Raw genomic sequence first — 17,731 nt, forward strand, 5'->3', positions numbered from 1 at the left:
GCTCAGCCTGCAGGAGAGACTAAGTTCGGATGAGCTGGACACACACACAGAGATTTTAGAAGTGTAGGGGAAACATTATCACATTAATCGTAAATTTAGCTTAAGAATGACAGTGTGAACCCGAAAACAAATTATATTATAGACAATGTTGACGATTTCTTTAGTAAGCAAGTCAGTGAGAATGTAGCAGCTGTTCTTCTAGATGCATTTTTAATTTTGCACACACCCACATTCCCACTTCTCATTTATAAACAGGTTTGCTGTTGCCCTTATCAGTCTGATTACATCTTACTGCACTTCCAATATGTCCTATTGAAAACCTTATTAATGTTGATTAATTGAAGCAGTGACATTTAAGGCAAATGTTTTTATTCTAGCAAAATGTGAAATCATCTTTTCTTTATCTTGGAAATAGAAGTAAAAAATAAAATAGAGAGACACAACTGATGTGGGTTGGGTGCATTATTTTCCACATGAGCAATATTGGGTGTCTAATGAGTAAATCTGCTGCTGGTTATCAGTTTTAAATGCATGTTTGTGTAATATAATGTGATATAGGCGAAGTTAACTTGCCACTGTGGAGCAGGGATGTGGCTGAAGGGGGCTTAAATTCAACTGGCCCTGTCAATGAAAACAAGGGAAGAAATGAACCTTTTTGGTATAAATGCACCTTTGTAAGCATATTTATAAATAAAAAAAAAACAACTTTATTTGATGATTTTGATTTTTATGATATGAGAAATGAAAACAAATTGCTGTAAAAATAAAAATCTTACAACATAATTTTTCAGTATTTCAAAAAATACAGTAATATTCTGTAAACAGCAATGCATTCTGGGAGCTTGGATAAAGTCTATAGGCTACTGTAAAATTCCATATTTACAGATGCATTGTGGGATTTAGAATAGTCGTGAGAATTTCCAGCAATGCGTGGAGGGATTTCTAGTGGTGGTAAGTGACTTAGTTAATTCATTTCTTAATTTTAATATTTCACTCTTTGTGTTTAGCAGCTTTAAATTCGACATTTTTGAAAGTAATGTTATATCACCGCTCATTTTCTGCTAACAAGGTTAAGGTTAGCTTGATTGTTGCTGATGTAATAATAAGTGAATACAGAGGAGCTGTTGGCACTGATACATAAGGTCAGCTTTCAGCATTAATCATAATTTTGCAAATCACGAATTTAGTTTATGGTTAAATTAATAAAAGTTGATGTGCTCAGCAAGTAATACCAAACCTTTTCATTATTTAGTGCGCATGCGCCAACCAGCGTGCAGCCTGTTACAGTCGCTCCTGCTTTTCTCTTAGTTTAGCTCTTTTTTCTTACGTATTCTTTTTTTTTTCTGACTTGTATTTTCCTCCGTTTTCTATCTCTTACTCAATCATGTGGATTGAGAGAGTTTTTGTTCTTCTGGTGGCCGTGGAACTGTTACTTTTATCATGGAACGGGACCGCGGCACATCTCCTACACGCACGGACTGTTTACTCCAGAGATCAGCTGATCGCCCTGATGCCGGCCCGCAGAAGTGCCCGCAGAAGTACCAGCTGAAATTTGGAGGAAAACACATCGGGGATGCAGAGGTCAAGGACAGAAGAGAAGAAAAAAGGTGACGGTGAGACAGCGGAGGCTCGAAGCGAGGAGGAGGTTTAAACCGTGTCTGCCGTCTATCGTGATGGGAAATGTGCGATCGTTGGCAAGTAAAATCGACGAGCTCTCAGCACTGGTACGGAGTCAGAGGGAATACCGAGAGTGTAGCCTGATGTGTTTCACCGAATCATGGCTGCACCAGGTCATTCCCGATGAGAATGCTTCCGTGGAAGGCTTCCACACTGTTCGGGCGGACAGGGACAGCATCGCTAGCGGTAAGCGTAAAGGAGGTGGGCTTGCTGTTTTAGTTAACAACCGGTGGTGTAACCCTGCCAACATAACATTCAAAGAAAGGATTTGTTGCCCGGACACTGAACTGTGTGCTGTTGGACTCAGGCCGTATTATTTACCCAGGGAATTCTCTCACGTCATCTTGGTGGCTGTTTATGTTCCCCCCTCTGCTAACCCCACAGCTGCATGTGACACTATCCACTCTGCCATAGCTCGGCTACAGACTCAGCACCCGAGTGCCTTTATTGTGATCTCGGGTGACTTCAACCATGTATCACTGGACAATACACTACCAACATTCAAACAATATGTGGACTGTCCCACCAGGGGAGAGAAAACTTTAGACTTACTGTATGCTAACGTCAAGGATGCATACAGCTCCTCCTCCCTCCCCCCACTTGGTAGGTCAGATCATAACCTGATTCACCTCACCCCCCGCTATGTGCCAATTGTGAGGAGGGAACCTGTGACCACCAGGACTGTTAGGAGGTGGTCAGAGGAGGCAATAGCGGAACTACAGGGCTGTTTCGAGGTGACCGACTGGGAAACACTCTGTGAGCCTCACGCCGAGGACATCAATGGGCTTACTGAGTGTATCACAGACTACATAACTTTCTGCACCGACTCCATTGTTCCAGCTCAGACTGTTCATTGTTACCCAAATAACAAGCCGTGGGTGACTAAGGACATCAAAGCCCTCCTCAACAACAAGAAGAGGGCTTTCAGAGGGGGCAACAAAGAGGAGGTGAGGAAGATCCAGGTGTTACTAAAGGACAAGATCAGAGAGGCTAAGGACAATTACAGGAGGAAGCTGGAGTGGAAACTCCAGCAGAACAGCATGAGAGAGGTGTGGAGGGGCATGAAGACCATCACTGGATTCAGGCCAACCAACAGCAGGGGAGCTGAGGGAGGTGAGAATAGAGCCGACGAGTTGAATCTGTTTTTCAATAGATTCGACACCACAGTGTCTGCTCACACCCCCACAACCTCACCTGCAGTCAGCCTGGAATCCAGAGCCACACCACTGTGCCAGCCTCTCTCTTCACATGTTGCCTCCTGTGAGATTCCTGACACCCCTCCCCCACCCATCACCTTCACTCAATACCAGGTTGAGATGCAAATGAGGAGACTTCACTCAGGCAAGTCTGCTGGACCAGACGGAGTGAGTCCCCTTGTCCTCAAGGCCTGTGCCCCCCAGCTGTGTGGAGTCTTTCATAAACTGTTTATGCTGAGTCTGAGTCTGCAGAGGGTCCCGGTGATGTGGAAGACATCATGCCTCGTCCCTGTACCAAAGACGCCTCGTCCCAGTGGCCCCCAGGATTACAGGCCCGTGGCACTGACCTCCCACATCATGAAGACCCTGGAAAGGCTCATCCTGGACCAGCTGCGACCCATAGTAAGACCACATCTGGATCCCCTTCAGTTCGCTTATCAGCCTCGTCTCGGAACAGAGGACGCCATCATCTACCTGCTCAATCGTGTCTACACCCATCTGGACCAGCCGGCGAGCACTGTGAGGGTCATGTTTTTTGACTTTTCCAGTGCTTTCAACACCATCAGGCCGACCCTCCTGGGTGATAAGTTAGCAGCGATGCAGGTGGATGCTTCTCTGGTGTCCTGGATTGTTGATTACCTGACAGGAAGACCACAATATGTACGTCTCCCACAGTGTGTGTCTGACAAGGTGATTAGCAACACAGGGGCACCACAGGGGACTGTCCTCTCCCCCTTCCTCTTCACCCTCTACACCACAGACTTCAGCCACTGCACAGAGACCTGCCATCTTCAGAAGTTTTCTGATGACTCTGCGGTGGTTGGATGCATCAGCAGGGATGATGAGACAGAGTACCGGGCTGTGGTCGACTCCTTTGTCACGTGGTGTGAGCAGAATCATCTGCAGCTCAACGTGGCAAAGACCAAGGAACTGATCGTGGACTTCAGGAAGACCAGGAAACACTTGACCCCTGTTTCAATCCAGGGGGTCAGTGTTGACATTGTGGAGGACTATAAATACCTTGGAGTACACATTGACAATAAACTGGACTGGGCTAAAAACACCACAGCACTTTACAGGAAGGGCCAGAGTCGTCTCTATTTTTTGAGGCGACTGAGGTCCTTCAACATCTGCCAGAAAATGCTGAGGATTTTCTATGAGTCTGTGGTGGCCAGTGCGATCCTCTATGCTGTTGCATGCTGGGGGAGCAGGCTGAGGGTCGCAGATGCCAACAGACTTAATAAACTGATCCGTAAGGCCAGCAATGTTGTGGGGATGGAGCTGGACTCCCTCAAGGTGGTGTCGGAGAGGCGGATGCTGTCCAAGATAAAGACAATGTTGGATTACACCTCCCACCCACTCCATGACATGTTGGTCAGTCACAGGAGCTCGTTCAGTGAGAGACTGAGATTACCGAAAAGCACCACTGAACGACACAGGAAATCATTCCTGCCTGTGGCCATCTCCCTGTACAACGCATCCACTTAACACACTGTTTGCTGCTACAACTACACATGTTTCTTTTCCAAATATTTATTTATAAGTGACTTATGTATGTATGTATGTATGTATGTATGTATGTATGTATGTATATGTATATATTGTACTATTCTTAGTTAGCGTATTGTCTGTCTTGTCTTAATGTTGGTTTAAAATGGAGCACTGTAACAAAAAATAATTTCCCCCAGGGATCAATAAAGTATTCTGATTCTGATTCTGATATATTTATTTTAACAGCATCTTTAGGATTTTACATAATTGTCCTGTAAAACAAATACAGCATCATCCTGTAAAAAAAACGTTTACAAAAACTACAGGGCAGGCAACCCTGCTGCCAATATTTTTACTCTAAATTTTACAGGGTTTTTCTTACAGTGTTCATTAAGTCTTTCACTCTGCAAAGAGGAACCTAAAACAAGATGAGTGCACAGACTTTTTTTTTATTTCGCCAACTCAGTACGATAAACCATATTTCTGATTAAAACCGGACAAAATTATCTTGTCTTGTCCTGCAAAGCACAACATTTTTGATAGGATTTTCTCATTTCCCATGTGCCCACCCTGAATGTGAGTGTGCGCCACTCACTCCCTCTTGTGTCACCCCATTAAAAAAAGGGTCTGCCTAACTTCTTCTCCTCCTGCAATCCAAAAAGGAAGCTTTCCACAAACGCCCCAACCCAATCCAGACCTTTTCTATATACTGGGTAAAATTAATTTGCAGTCCCCAGCTCCTGTCGTGTGCTGAGTCATCACAAGCTATCCAAAAATAAATAGTTGAAAGCACTGCGTGACTACCTATCAGAGCCTCCACTGACCACCCCGTTCTTTTTAGTTGTTATTTTAATATGGTTTAAACACATCAATGATTGTGCATTCTGGTTTGTTGTTAACCTGATTCTCTGTGTGAATCAGACCGACAAACACAAGCAAGCTTATATAACTCTAAGTAGGAAAACAAACTACTGCACAGAGTGCTTGCAGAGAAACCCGACGCTGAGCCTGAGCTACACATGAAACGTACTAATACATGTAATGATTAATCGCAGCTATGCTCTTGAGACGCCATTAGATTTGCACGTAAAATAGTGAGAGGCACGCAGCTGGGTTTTAAAATTGCTAAAAGTTAACCTACACTGGGTTCGTTAATCACTGTATAAAGAAGAGTCTGTGCGAAAACCAATTCTCACTATGCTGGTGTTTCTCTTTCTTTGTTTTTGGTTTTTGGTAATTCGTGAGGTGAATTTTAATCCTGCGTTGAAAAAAAAAAAAGAAAGTTACTATAAAAGTGTCGAAAAGCCCCCGTCATTTGTAAATCATACCGGCGGGACGTCCCTTCCCCTTCGTAACTTACGTCGACGACTGATGTGCATTTCCCATCCGCCTAGACGCACGAGAGTAGTGTCACTGGGTAGGCGTTTTCTAGCCTGGAAAGTGTTGTTTTGTTTGCTCGCCGCGCACCCAGTGCACTCTAACTCCGAGAACCGGAGCCGAAAATGTCCTTTCACTCGGTTTTGGAAGGAACAAACTCTTTAACGATGAATGAAGGGGATCGGTTGGATACCACCATCTATGCGTGTCCGGCTTATGAGCTCAGTAAAGCGGTGTCGGTGTCTTTGGGTTTGGATTCGGTGTCTTCTCCGCCCAATAATATGAACCAGAGCTCCAGCAGCGCCTTCGCAGAATGCGACTCCACTGTGGCGGATACTTCTCGGGGAGTGCCAGAGTTGAGAAGGACTGGAAATATGAACTCCGACAGCAGCCTGCTTGTCCTGGGTGACAGCAGCCTTAGAGAGGACGACTTTGGAGAAGTGTGCCAGGGCATACAGCAGGTGAGCTGTATGGATCTGTTCGGATCGGGCGAAATGGACGGTGCGCAAACTGTGACGCGTGGCTCGGTGATATCCAGATACGTCTGCAGGGAGTCAAATGTGTTTATGAACCCCACGCTGGAGCTGCCCGCGACCCCTCAGGTGGCCGAGGTCGTACCCTTAAAACCACCTTCGTCTTACTATGCCAGTTCAGACCTATATAGGGATTTCCCACCGCAAATGTGGTGCGCAAATGAGCGCGCATACATCGACCGATCCCAGCCTCAGCCACAGCCACAGCCACAGAGGGGAGAATCAGGGGAACATAATTTTTTGTGCAAATACTGTAATTGTGGGCAAGCTCCTCGCGGAAACAGGCAGGAATGCCGCTGTATCTGGTACGGTAGAGGTGAGAAGGGTGGCAAAGGTCGCATGCGAGCGACGGCACAAGGATATGGCCAAATGGAAAGTTACCCAAGTGCGATTCCTCAGGGGCAAAGCACTTTCTCCACTATCAAGAGCGAGCCTTCGGTGTGGATGAATTGCACAGATCGCAGTTTAAGGTAAAGATCAGATTCGAATGATTTGTTTTGTGTGCGTCAGGTCAAAAGCCCATTCATACTGAGTACAGTACATTCAGTATTACCGATCCCTCCCATCTCTCACACGTTTCTTTAATGAGAAACACACAGCATGAGCATCGTGCCAGTAACTGCGCTCAATGCAGTCGGGCTTTGGTCATTTTGTCTTCTAAAAGGAGTGCTGTAATGAGTTTAGGCGTAAGTTCGCAGATGTTTAACGGTGCACTGTCTTTCCGGATTTCATGCTTAGTTTCTTGACGTTTCTGTGAGAGCCACAAAGCATAAGCTAATTGGATAAGTGTCAGCACAAATAAATCAAAGGCAGCGAACGCGATCATTATATATCGCTATCAGCCATGACTTCTATTGATACTCTGTGGAGTCCTGAAATGTTCAGCAGCACTGAACCCTTTGTCCTCCAACAGCATGGTGTGGGGTTTTTTTTTTTGTTTTTTTGTTTTGGCTTTCTCTAAATCATGTTATAGCATGCAGCTACAGCAACTTAAAGTTTATCCTATTCTTAAGATTTTCCAGAAATGTCCTTATAAGCCCTGGGACTGCAGCAGTAGGAAATGTATCAGTGTCCCTATAAAGAAGAGATACAGCACCTGTTGCTGTTTCTGCTTCTAGAAAGAAAACCTTCTATTTTATTACAAGTTACGGATTCATTAAAAAAAAACTTCACTCTGGCATGTGCTAATCACAACTTTTACTTTGGAGCAAACTGACTCCCTTTGCTGACAAATTGTCAACCACACCCAAAACCGATAGCGTCTGTGTGAGTGCTTTTTAATGTCTGCTGCAATTCTTCATCAGTGTCTTCCCTCAGTTTTTACGGTAAAAGGGTTTAAAAACTGAGGGAAGACACTAAAACAACACCATTGCGTGCGCGCGCGCGTGTGTGTGTGTGTGTGTGTGTGTGCGTGCGCGCGCGCCCAGGCATGAGGATTTTTTTCCAGGTGTGTATCTGTCAGAAAGGAGAGTGTGTCAAGTGTGCGGAGATGACGCCTCGGGTTGTCACTATGGAGCAGTCACCTGCGGCAGCTGCAAAGTATTCTTCAAGAGGGCCGCTGCAGGTGGGTGCAACTCACACACACACACACACACACACACACACACACACACACACACACACACACACACAATTACTCACGCACTGATTTTAATTTCTTACACCCACTTGCTCTCTCCTGTAGACAGGGCACAGTGACCCTGACATTATGAGGTCGAGTTATTTGTTATCAGTAAACGCCCACATATCGTTGCTATGAGTGGAAGCCTAGGCATTGTTGAACTCGCACTCCTAATCGCCCAGCACTCTTGTGTGCCTCCAGGTAAGCAGAACCACTTGTGTGCCAGCCGAAACGACTGCACCATCGACAAACTGAGGCGGAAGAACTGCGCGTCGTGTCGCTTAAATAGATGCTTCATGTCGGGAATGAGCCTTAAAGGTGAGCTACCAGAGACGAGGAAATAATGAGACATAAATAAAGGAAAGTATTTTGCAGTTTTAAAAAAATAGGTCAGCATGGTCAGATTCCTTACATTTATTAGATTAGAAGCCCTCCATCTGAATTCTAACAGAATCATCTCTCTAGGTCGCAGGCTGAAGGGAACCGGGCAGGCGAGTAATGGAGAAGAGGAGCAACAGCCAGCTAGCTGGGGACACGGAGAAAAAGAAGAGAGGGCAGCGAAGAAAGATGCAGTCTTGGAGTCCAGAAATGCAGCTGTCAGGGCTCAAGGTGGTAAGGATTAGTTGCACAGAGCTCAAATGTCACGTTTATTCAACGCTAAATTTACTTTTGCCAGAAAAGACTCGATCTTGCCACACTTTCTGCTTCATGTTGTTTTTACATATCTACATATCTCGAGCAGCTTCCCAGGCCCTGGTTGCGGCCATCCCCCCACCCCTGCACTCCTGCCTGTCGCTGCTCAGCATCCTACAGGCTATTGAGCCAGCACTGGTCAATGCCGGGCATGATCCTGCCCAGCCAGACAGCCCCGTGTCCTTGCTCACCAGCCTGAACGAGCTGGGAGAACGGCAGCTGGTAACCGTGGTCCACTGGGCCAAGGCAATACCAGGTAAACTAATCTGAGCCAAGGTAATTAATTCCAAGTAGCTCTTCCAGAGAATCTGGTAGGGAGCACATTTCCATGGCTGCTTCCGTTTTGGTTTCTAGTCAAACATACCACTTGCATTCCTTGTTAAGCAAAACCCTGAAAGATCAGACTTGTAAACAACTTTGACTAAGACAGTGGATGGTAAATGGGCAGTTTGAGAAGAAATAAGCGTAATTCAATCAAAAATGACATTAGAATTCCCTGCGGTTTGGATGAGCAGTACCACTGTTAGGAAATGTATTTAATCTGCCAGCACTGAGCAAGGCCTCAGTACCTAGGTCAAAAGATGAGATACCTTTCCAGAAGTTTGCGCTGGTTTAGTGTCCATGCAAAACAAACAAAGTTGTTCAAATATTAGCCACTAGAGGGGGATGTTTCCCATTTAAACAAAAAAGATCAAATAGAGGAAGGCTGAGAATGGCCATCATTGTATCCATGTTTGCCTCAACAGTTATTTAATTAAGCCAAATCAGCTGATTTTTTTTAAAAATAATAAAACTGTGAATGCTTAACCCTGAGGAGAGCTTGATAACAGCGACTTTTGTTAACAGGGTTTCGGGACCTGTATGTGGATGACCAGATGTCACTGATTCAGCTGTCATGGATGGGGGTGATGGTGTTTGCCTTAGGCTGGAGATCCTACACGCTGACTAACAGCTCTATGCTGTACTTTGCTCCAGACCTGGTTTTCAATGAGTGAGTTTCAGCAAATATTCAATTTAACATCAAACAACGAATTCACAAAAAAGGAGACACAAAATCTTTATCAAACTAAGAAACGAGAAATTATCACTGTGGCATGGGGTTTGCTGCGATGCCATGAGACTTCACTTGTCATCGTGAAATGCGATGAAAGGCACGGTGCGACACTTTTCTGGTGTTTTTCAGCAGGAGGAAAACAAACAGCGAATGTCTCTCCGGGCACACCAGCAAACCCGTCACTTTGCATTTGATAAATGCGGCTGGCGGAGGGAATCGTCTCAAATGCTTTGCTCTTTTTCATCATCGCATAACCATTCATCAGTGTCCAAGAACTTCCACTCTGACAAGTTTTAATTTACACTCCAACCTCACCCCCTCGGCCCCTTATCAAAATGTTTCTGACACCTCAACTCCAGCCTTTGTCTTTTTCTTTCTACTCCCAAAAGAAACCCAGACAACAGAGTTTGTGTCACAAAAATCACTGCACATGAGTCCCCCCCCCCCCCCAGGCTGTTATCAGTAAATTGTTGTGTCAAGAACAAAGAAGGTATGACGATGTTCGCCAACTCTCATGGCAGCTCTGAATTGGTCAGTGTTTTGCGTGACGTTAGCACTCATTCTGTCTGTGTTACACCCATGTCACTCTATTAGGCTGCTTCTGACCTGCATAGTAATGGATACGCATGCCCTTGTTGCTGACCCTCATTTTTCAGTGCCTCACTGTCGTTCTCTATTTTCCATTATCCATCTAACTCGTTTTTTCTCACCTCTGGTGCCTTTTTTCTCTCCCTTTTTCCCCTTCATGGCCCCAATAACTACTCCTTTCTACATTTCTCACTACGTGACCCTCCTCCTGTGTCACGTTTTTTTTCCCCTTTTTTCTTTTTTATCCCTCCTCAAAGCCAGCGGATGCAAGTGTCCAGCATGTATGAACACTGTGTGAGGATGAAGCTACTATCCCAAAGGCTGTGCATGCTCAAGGTTACCCAGGAGGAGTTCCTCTGCATGAAGGTCCTGGTCCTCCTCAGCATCAGTGAGTCACCCGGGACCATGAGTAATGACGCGAATGTCAACTCAACATGTGAAATACAACTGCAATAGAGTACAGCCATACTTTAGAGAATTGATGGGCTGGATAAAGTCTGTGAGAGTTACTGTTGTGTTCTGGCTTTGTGGTCACAGTGCCAGTGCAGGGCCTGAAGAGCCAGAGTTGTTTTGACAAACTGCGGACCTCCTACATCAAGGAGCTAGACCGTTTGGCCAGCCACCACGGAGAGACCACCCGCACGCAGAGACTGTTTCAGCTCACGCAGCTGCTGGACTACCTCCAGTCGGTAATACACACAACCGCATTCCAAAAAATGCACCATGCTGTGACACTGGACATGGATGCACATGTCATTTTTTTAGAGTGAGCGCAAATCACTTGTATTTTTATTTTTATTCCTATTTATTCTATTTATCCCCTTCGTATATTTTATTTATATTTTTCTCTGTATTTATATATGTGTGTGTATGTGTGTGTGTCTATATATATATATAATATTCTGTAACTGTAACTTCTGTCAGTGATGTGCTTTTTGGAAATCGAATTTTCCAGAGGAACCCACCCGAGGGATTAATAAAGTTCTATCTTATCTTATCTTATCTTATCTTATCTTAAAATAATGCTCCTTCCTCTCGCACAAAATGACAGACACAACACTATACAGGCTTGCAATACAACTGTAAACTTATTATGAACACACAAGCAAGATTTTTATTGTTTTAAAATTTCACGGCTGGATTCATTCAACCGAATTTCATTCATTTCATTTCATTTCATTTATTTATTCATTTTCAGGCACAACAAATACCTATATTGAACATAAAATACACAAAACAAAAAACAAAACTTGCCTGAAAAAGGAGTCTGTCAGACATTGCATTTAATATCTAAGCCCTTGTTTTCTCCACAGGTTTAAGCCTGTTATTTTTTTATTCTCTTTTAGCTACTGTGTATCTGTGTTTCGGATTATATGATAACCTGGATTTGAGATTTGCTTCCTTGAAATGCCTAATCCATAACAGCCTACCATGATAATTAACAATTATAAAAGAATAGTGGTGCCAGATGCTGCTGTATTAAAGCCAATAAGATGATTTCCATTTGTAAATTATTTATATGGACTGAAGAATAACCCAGACACAGTAAATGAACTGCTAATTACAGTCATGTGAAAAATAAAGTTTAAAGAGGCCTTTACTGCTTTGTGAGTAGCTCTGTGAAAGCGTTCATGTGTGTTAACACAATGCCACAGTCTTCCCAGGAGTGGACGTCCCAGCAAATTTTCAAACCTCCGTGAGAATGTTAAATGTTAAAGTTCATGGCAGCACAATTAGAGAAAGACTGAAAAGGTATAGCTTGTTTGGAAGGGGTGCCAGGAGAAAGTCTTCTCTCTGAAAAGAACATGGCAGGATAACTTAATTTGAAAAGGTGCAACTGAATATTTTGCTTCTGGAGATTTTGAGAAACAATGTTTTCAACGTCAAAAAAATTCAACTGGAGATGTTTGGTCATAATGCATAGTACTCATTTGGGCTTGTTTTGCAGCCGGAGGACCTGGACACATTGCAGTGATTGAGTTCAACATGAACTCTTCAGTATACCAAAGGTTTCTAGAGTCAAGCACCGCAACAAATCTCTAACAGAATGGCTCACAAAGAAAATAATCAAGGTGTTGCAAAGGCCCAGCCAAAGTATAGACCTTAACCTGACAGAGATGGTGTGGCAGGACATAAGCAAGCTGTGCTTAAACAATTGCCTGCAAACCTCAAAGAACTGAAGCAATGCTGCAAAGAACACAGGGCCAAAATTCCTCCAGAATTATGTGAGAGGCTGATAACCTTTATCAGCCTCTCTCATATGACCTTCATACAGAAAATTATTATTTTGAGTTATTGCTGCTTAATGTGGTTTTACAAGCTACCAAATTATGGGCTGTTTTCACATGACTGAATACAGAGGTGGAAAAAGTACAGACTTTCTTTACTTAAGTAGAAGCACAGATACATTTGTCAAAAAAACAGTAAAAGTTGAAGCACTGAAACAACTTTACTCAAGTAAATGTGAAAAAGCATTTTTGGACAAAGGCAACTGAACTTTGCACTATAATAATATAATAAAATAATGTTAGTACATGAGAATACCAATGCTATTGAATCTAGAGTCTAACTTTAAGAAATCCACTCAGTTTCAATCTGTTGTGCAGTGACAGGGAATTAAAAGTCGAAACTACCTAATATTTTCATGCAACACAAAATGAGTTTAGCTTAGTTTGTGTTGCAGGACATTTCACAACATGAAAACACATAATTTATCAAAACATATCATATGCAAATCCAATATGTGATTAAAATGAAGCTTTAAATTTGCAGTTTATCAAGTATTACTGAGCAGTCCTTACCTTCAAACCTCTCTTCTTCCTGTCCTGTCTTTCTTATCTTAGCTGATAGAAACGTTGAATTTGAAATTACCACCTTTTAACCACCAGAAAACCAAAAAACATGTCACTTCCTTCCTTCTTTGTCCTCCTCTGCAGCGCTAGCTAGATGCTGTACCGCGTACCGTGAACCTGCACTTCTATCGGTCCACTTTAACCCCGAGTGTAAATGCTATAAATGATCATTTTAAAACAAAAGTAACGAGCCTGTTTTGAAAATGTAAGGAGTAGAACGTTCAGATATTTGTTTAAAAATCTAGTGAGTAAAAGTAAAAAGTTGCTAGAAAAAGTATTAAGTATAAAAAGTATTTGTACTTCCTTACTTCCAACCTCTGACTGAATTTGACTGCATCTGACTGCTTTTTCTACTCTCACTCAAAACACTTTTCACTACAAGCCACATGTACCTATTCACACACCAAACACTTTAATCTGTGGCCATAATTTTGACGTGATGTCATAAGAGTAGTGTTAAACCTCGAAACAAATGCATAAGCAATAAAAAAGCAGGTTCATAAGATTTGCCTTCATATGCGCGACCATGCAGAAGGTTGATTAACGAGTTTCATTGTTATTTCTGTCAAACATTTGTGCACATATATACCCAATACCAGCAAAATCAGCAACACCTGAAAAGATTTTTTAAAAGCGCTTTTTATTATATTTTAACAAAATATAGAAAGGTCAAGTTGTGCTGTGACCTTCAGTAAAAAAAGAAAATGGAAAGATTATGAACCAAAAAAAAGGCATAAAAGTCCAAGTCCAGGCATTTGAGGTAGATTTGAATGAGTAATAAAAGGTCTTTAATTTAGTTTAAATTCACCCTAAATAAGACACACGCTGATAGCCATCAGTGTATTTCTAGATTTATATTCTGTTTATTTTGTTAATAATATTTTTTCCTTTTTACCTCTAAGCCGTAAAAGACTGACGTGGTATTGTAGGTACGCAGGTGTATCTACTTAAAAACACATGTAGTTTTCCTGTTACGACTTCTCGATGTGCATTTCTTGCATTTTTATTTTCTTTTTATTTGGTGAACTTTCTTTTGTTGTTGTAATACACACTAATCACTCATCTCATCCTTACTGAGGTTTAGGAGGGGGAAGTGTGTTGATGTAGATGTGCAACCACTAGGGGGTGTAAATGCACTACTTTTAACCCTTTTTAGGATTTTTTTTTTCTTTTTGTACTTTTATCTCAATGATGAGAACAATTAGCTATCAAAGGAAAAACCCCTTACATCATTATATGAGTATGACCAGAAGAGTTAAAGCGCTATGTGGAGAGGAGCCACAACAGATTGAGCCTCCTGTCTTTCACTGTGGATTTACCTTTAAATGCTCGGCTTTGTGGCTTTTGAGCTGGAGGGCAGCCAGAGATTGTCTGGAAGGGCCCTTTAGGAAGAAGATCAGAGTTGATGAGGACTCCTTCAGCTTTGCCCTGTCTGTGGAGCTTAGTGTCACAATAAGTGTTATCTCCTAAAACCGCCTCTTAAGCTGTGCCATGAAAGTCTCGTTTGTTTTTGTTCATTCGTATTATTATTTGGGCATTTTTAGTCTTTATTATACAGGGACAATAGACAGCATCTACATGTTTTCCACATTACATATTTATTTATCTCTTTGTTTCTAATAACCCCAACACATGTATGTATCATGTTTGTCTCTTGACATAGGTTGTGAGGAAATTACACCAGTTCACCTACGATCTGTTCATCCAAGCTCAGTCCATGCAAATGCACGTCAGCTTCCCAGAGATGATCTCGGAGATTGTGAGCGTCCACGTGCCCAAAATCCTCTCTGGGATGGTCAAGCCCATCCTTTTCCACAACGCGGCCTAGTGAGTGAGAGTCTCCAAGACTGTCTTTTCATCAGCCACACCGACCGGAAAGAGTTCTCAATGATTTTTACACTTCTGTCCTGAGAGTAGGGTGCAGTCAAGGTGTAAGCAGATGTTAACAGAAGGGCAGACAGCACATTCTTCCAGTCTAATGTAGTTTGATTTCATCTTCTCACTTCTTCTTCTTCTTGCCTGTTTGAATGTATCCCGCACATACACAAATGCTTTTTGGGGGCTGATTAAAATACTTGCATGCATTTCTGTCCACATACTAATGGTGAACCTCATGGCATGTGAACTTCTTCGGCTCTTCATGTGGATAATCACAAACTCTTCTGGGGCGTGCGGTGCAGGGGGCCAAGTTTGAAGGCAGCACATCCCGGTAGCTTGTCTGTGTGCATTAGCATGACATTTTGAACTAGCTATTTTTCACAATGAATGTTACTGTGTGCACCTGAGATGAAAAAAGGAAAAAAATTAATAAATCAGTGACTGACAGTTAATAAGCGGTTGTGACGTTCATGCTTGGAAGCAAAGCTATCTGGCCCGGAGGCATATAAAAACATTTTTTTGACAGCTGTCATCATCTATTAAAAAAATATCGGACTATTACTAGATTTCTGTTTTGTCAAAATGAAAGCACTTTCAAGGTGCGACTGGAGCGTCACCAAATTTCAAATGTATATTTATCCATTTTTGATGCCAAAAAGGTCACAGCAGTCACAGTGAAGGACGTAATTGGACAAAATGACTCCATTAGTCGAGAAACACCACGGGTGACTTTATTTTATTTTTTTTTATCAGGAAAAAAAAAGGTTTTTCAGTGCCAAGTATTATTAAAGTAAAGTTTTTCCACAGTGGACGTTTCATACTGTTGTAACTTTTCTACAGTTTCCTAAAGTGTTCTTTGCAAATGTTTTGTTGTGTATTACCATGTAATCCTCGTAGCTTATGACAGTTTTTGCTAAAGGTCCAGCCAAGAACCCGCTCTATTGTTGCAACATTTACAGCTTGACATGTAATAAAACAAAATAAAGCCAAAGTCTGAGTGCATACCTGATGGGTTTTTCTTTTTTGCTAATCTCATTGTCTTGATGATTATACGGGTGAATATTCCAGTTTTTCCCCTCCGCCTCATTCAATTCAAGCCCGCGAGGAGTTTAACTGGCTGAGCAGGGCGAACGAAACATCAGGCAGACATTTCTACTACTGCATTACCCACAGTCGGGGTTATCACACATTCTCCATCCAGTCAAGTAATACATTACAGCAGAACACGGCACAGAGCTGGATATTTAATAGCAGGCCTGGAGGATTTCTTTCATCAGTTGAGCCTGTCTGCCAATCAGTAACTCCAGCCTTTCGCTACCATCTAGTGGCGGCTGCGATAACCTGCACCAGTGAAATGAAACTTGGAAGTTGTGTAGTAGCACAACATCTGTTGGATCCATTGACATTTGCTTTGTAATGTAATTGGACACGGGTTCACTCAATGTTTGAGTGAGGTTACCATTAAATAGACCGAGGCACGAGAGTGGACTTGAGTGCATTAAAGAGTAACAGCAAGTAAAGGCTGCATGAAAAGCATGATTCAGGATTGAAAAACTTAATATAAATGTTGAGTGTAGGACCCTCACATTTAACCAGGCTGTGATGTTGAAATAACTGATTTAAAAAAATGTTTTTCTTTCCTTTTCCAGAGAAAGACTCAGGTATGAGACACTATAAACAGTATATATAAAGCATTTACATAACGTCTGTAAGTCTAGATAAACAATGAGATTACTTTAAGAGCTGGCTCATTTTAGTTACGTGGTACATTTGAAAGCCTCATCCATAAAAACATGGGTAACCTCTGCCGCCATTTTTAGTCCCATTTCCTGAACCACCTCTTTCAGCAAGTATTTGTCCCTCTCATAAATGAATCGGAGCTGAACGAAGTCGGGATTGAAAGACACGCTGAAATATCACTTATTTCTAAATACGTCCCTTGCTCGGCGTGCCCCTGTGGCTTCCCTTGAAGGGAATTGCATCTGGTAGGTTTGCAATGATCAAAAATGTATGCGCTGAAGTCGACATTTGATTTTTTTTGTGTTTCTCCGAGTCTGTTCCGCATCAATATTACATGTCTGCTCTGAGAGAGGAGGGGATTTTTTTTTTTCTTTCGGGTAAGGACGACCACAGAAAGCGCAGTGACTCTGACCACAAACAACAAAAGTTAAAACTATTTCCTTATGTGTAGAAGAAGGAAAGATTAACACGAGGAAAGACAAAAAGGGCGCCCAATTAAAAGAGAAAGGGCGCGCCGAGCTTGACCCCAAAGTAACTGAACACCCACAATACCAGAGTGGTGGGGAAACGCGCTTTGCGCTTGGTACAATACTTTCTTTGCCAGAGCTTATATAAAACTCAAGCGATAATGTCTTTAACACCAGGTTACCGCAACTCAACTGCTACGGTGACCGGAAACCAATTAGATGGTGGAGGTGGTAAGATGACACCCCTGAATGGGGTGTTTCAGTGGCCTATCTAATGGAGGGTGATTCCTACCCAAGCACCAGTCCATTAACAACCAATTAACTTCCTATTAATATTTTACCAGACAGGGCCTCTCATCCTGACATGTTTTTAAGGAGCTTTTCCCTGGAGTGTTTGAACATGAGCAGCTTTTAGCGCAGCATAAAGAGGCCTGTGTAATGGGCTGGAGGAGGAGGAGTGGCAACCTGATAGCACTGAGAGCAGAGGAGGGGAGAGAGGAGAGGAGACAGACTTCTGCAGCTGGTCTGCCCCGAGCCGAGCCAAGCCTGAGCAGGGCCAAACGT

The 17,731-nt window shown here is 42.8% G+C and overlaps 1 protein-coding gene across 2 annotated transcripts; it reads left to right on the forward strand.

Moving 5' to 3' along the window:
- Positions 1 to 5,767: 5,767 nt before the first annotated feature.
- LOC146638486 (progesterone receptor-like) lies at positions 5,768 to 15,956 on the forward strand. 2 transcript variants are annotated; one of them, XM_085361667.1, is made up of 9 exons: positions 5,768 to 6,744; positions 7,702 to 7,838; positions 8,097 to 8,213; positions 8,361 to 8,507; positions 8,638 to 8,844; positions 9,435 to 9,579; positions 10,488 to 10,618; positions 10,768 to 10,919; positions 14,746 to 15,956. In XM_085361667.1, the coding sequence occupies exons 1-9, from the start codon at positions 5,867 to 5,869 to the stop codon at positions 14,908 to 14,910; spliced, it is 2,079 nt and encodes a 692-aa protein (XP_085217793.1). In that variant the 5' UTR covers positions 5,768 to 5,866; the 3' UTR covers positions 14,911 to 15,956. The 2 variants fall into 2 exon arrangements, with proteins under 2 accessions (XP_085217793.1, XP_085217801.1); XM_085361675.1 differs by having other exon boundaries at positions 8,361 to 8,504.
- Positions 15,957 to 17,731: the final 1,775 nt, after the last annotated feature.

This window comes from Diplotaxodon limnothrissa, linkage group LG2 (assembly GCF_057381915.1).
Source record: "Diplotaxodon limnothrissa isolate DT_005_m linkage group LG2, D_limnothrissa_male_GT1.1, whole genome shotgun sequence".
Lineage (NCBI taxonomy): Eukaryota > Metazoa > Chordata > Actinopteri > Cichliformes > Cichlidae > Diplotaxodon > Diplotaxodon limnothrissa.

Excerpts from the sequence above, each read along its gene's own strand:
- LOC146638486 (XM_085361667.1), top strand. The coding sequence starts at position 5,867 with ATGTCCTTTCACTCGGTTTTGGAAGGAACAAACTCTTTAACGATGAAT. Across the intron at positions 8,214-8,360 it reads GTCGGGAATGAGCCTTAAAG|GTCGCAGGCTGAAGGGAACC; the intron begins GTGAGCTACCAG and ends TCATCTCTCTAG. Across the intron at positions 10,920-14,745 it reads TGCTGGACTACCTCCAGTCG|GTTGTGAGGAAATTACACCA; the intron begins GTAATACACACA and ends CTCTTGACATAG.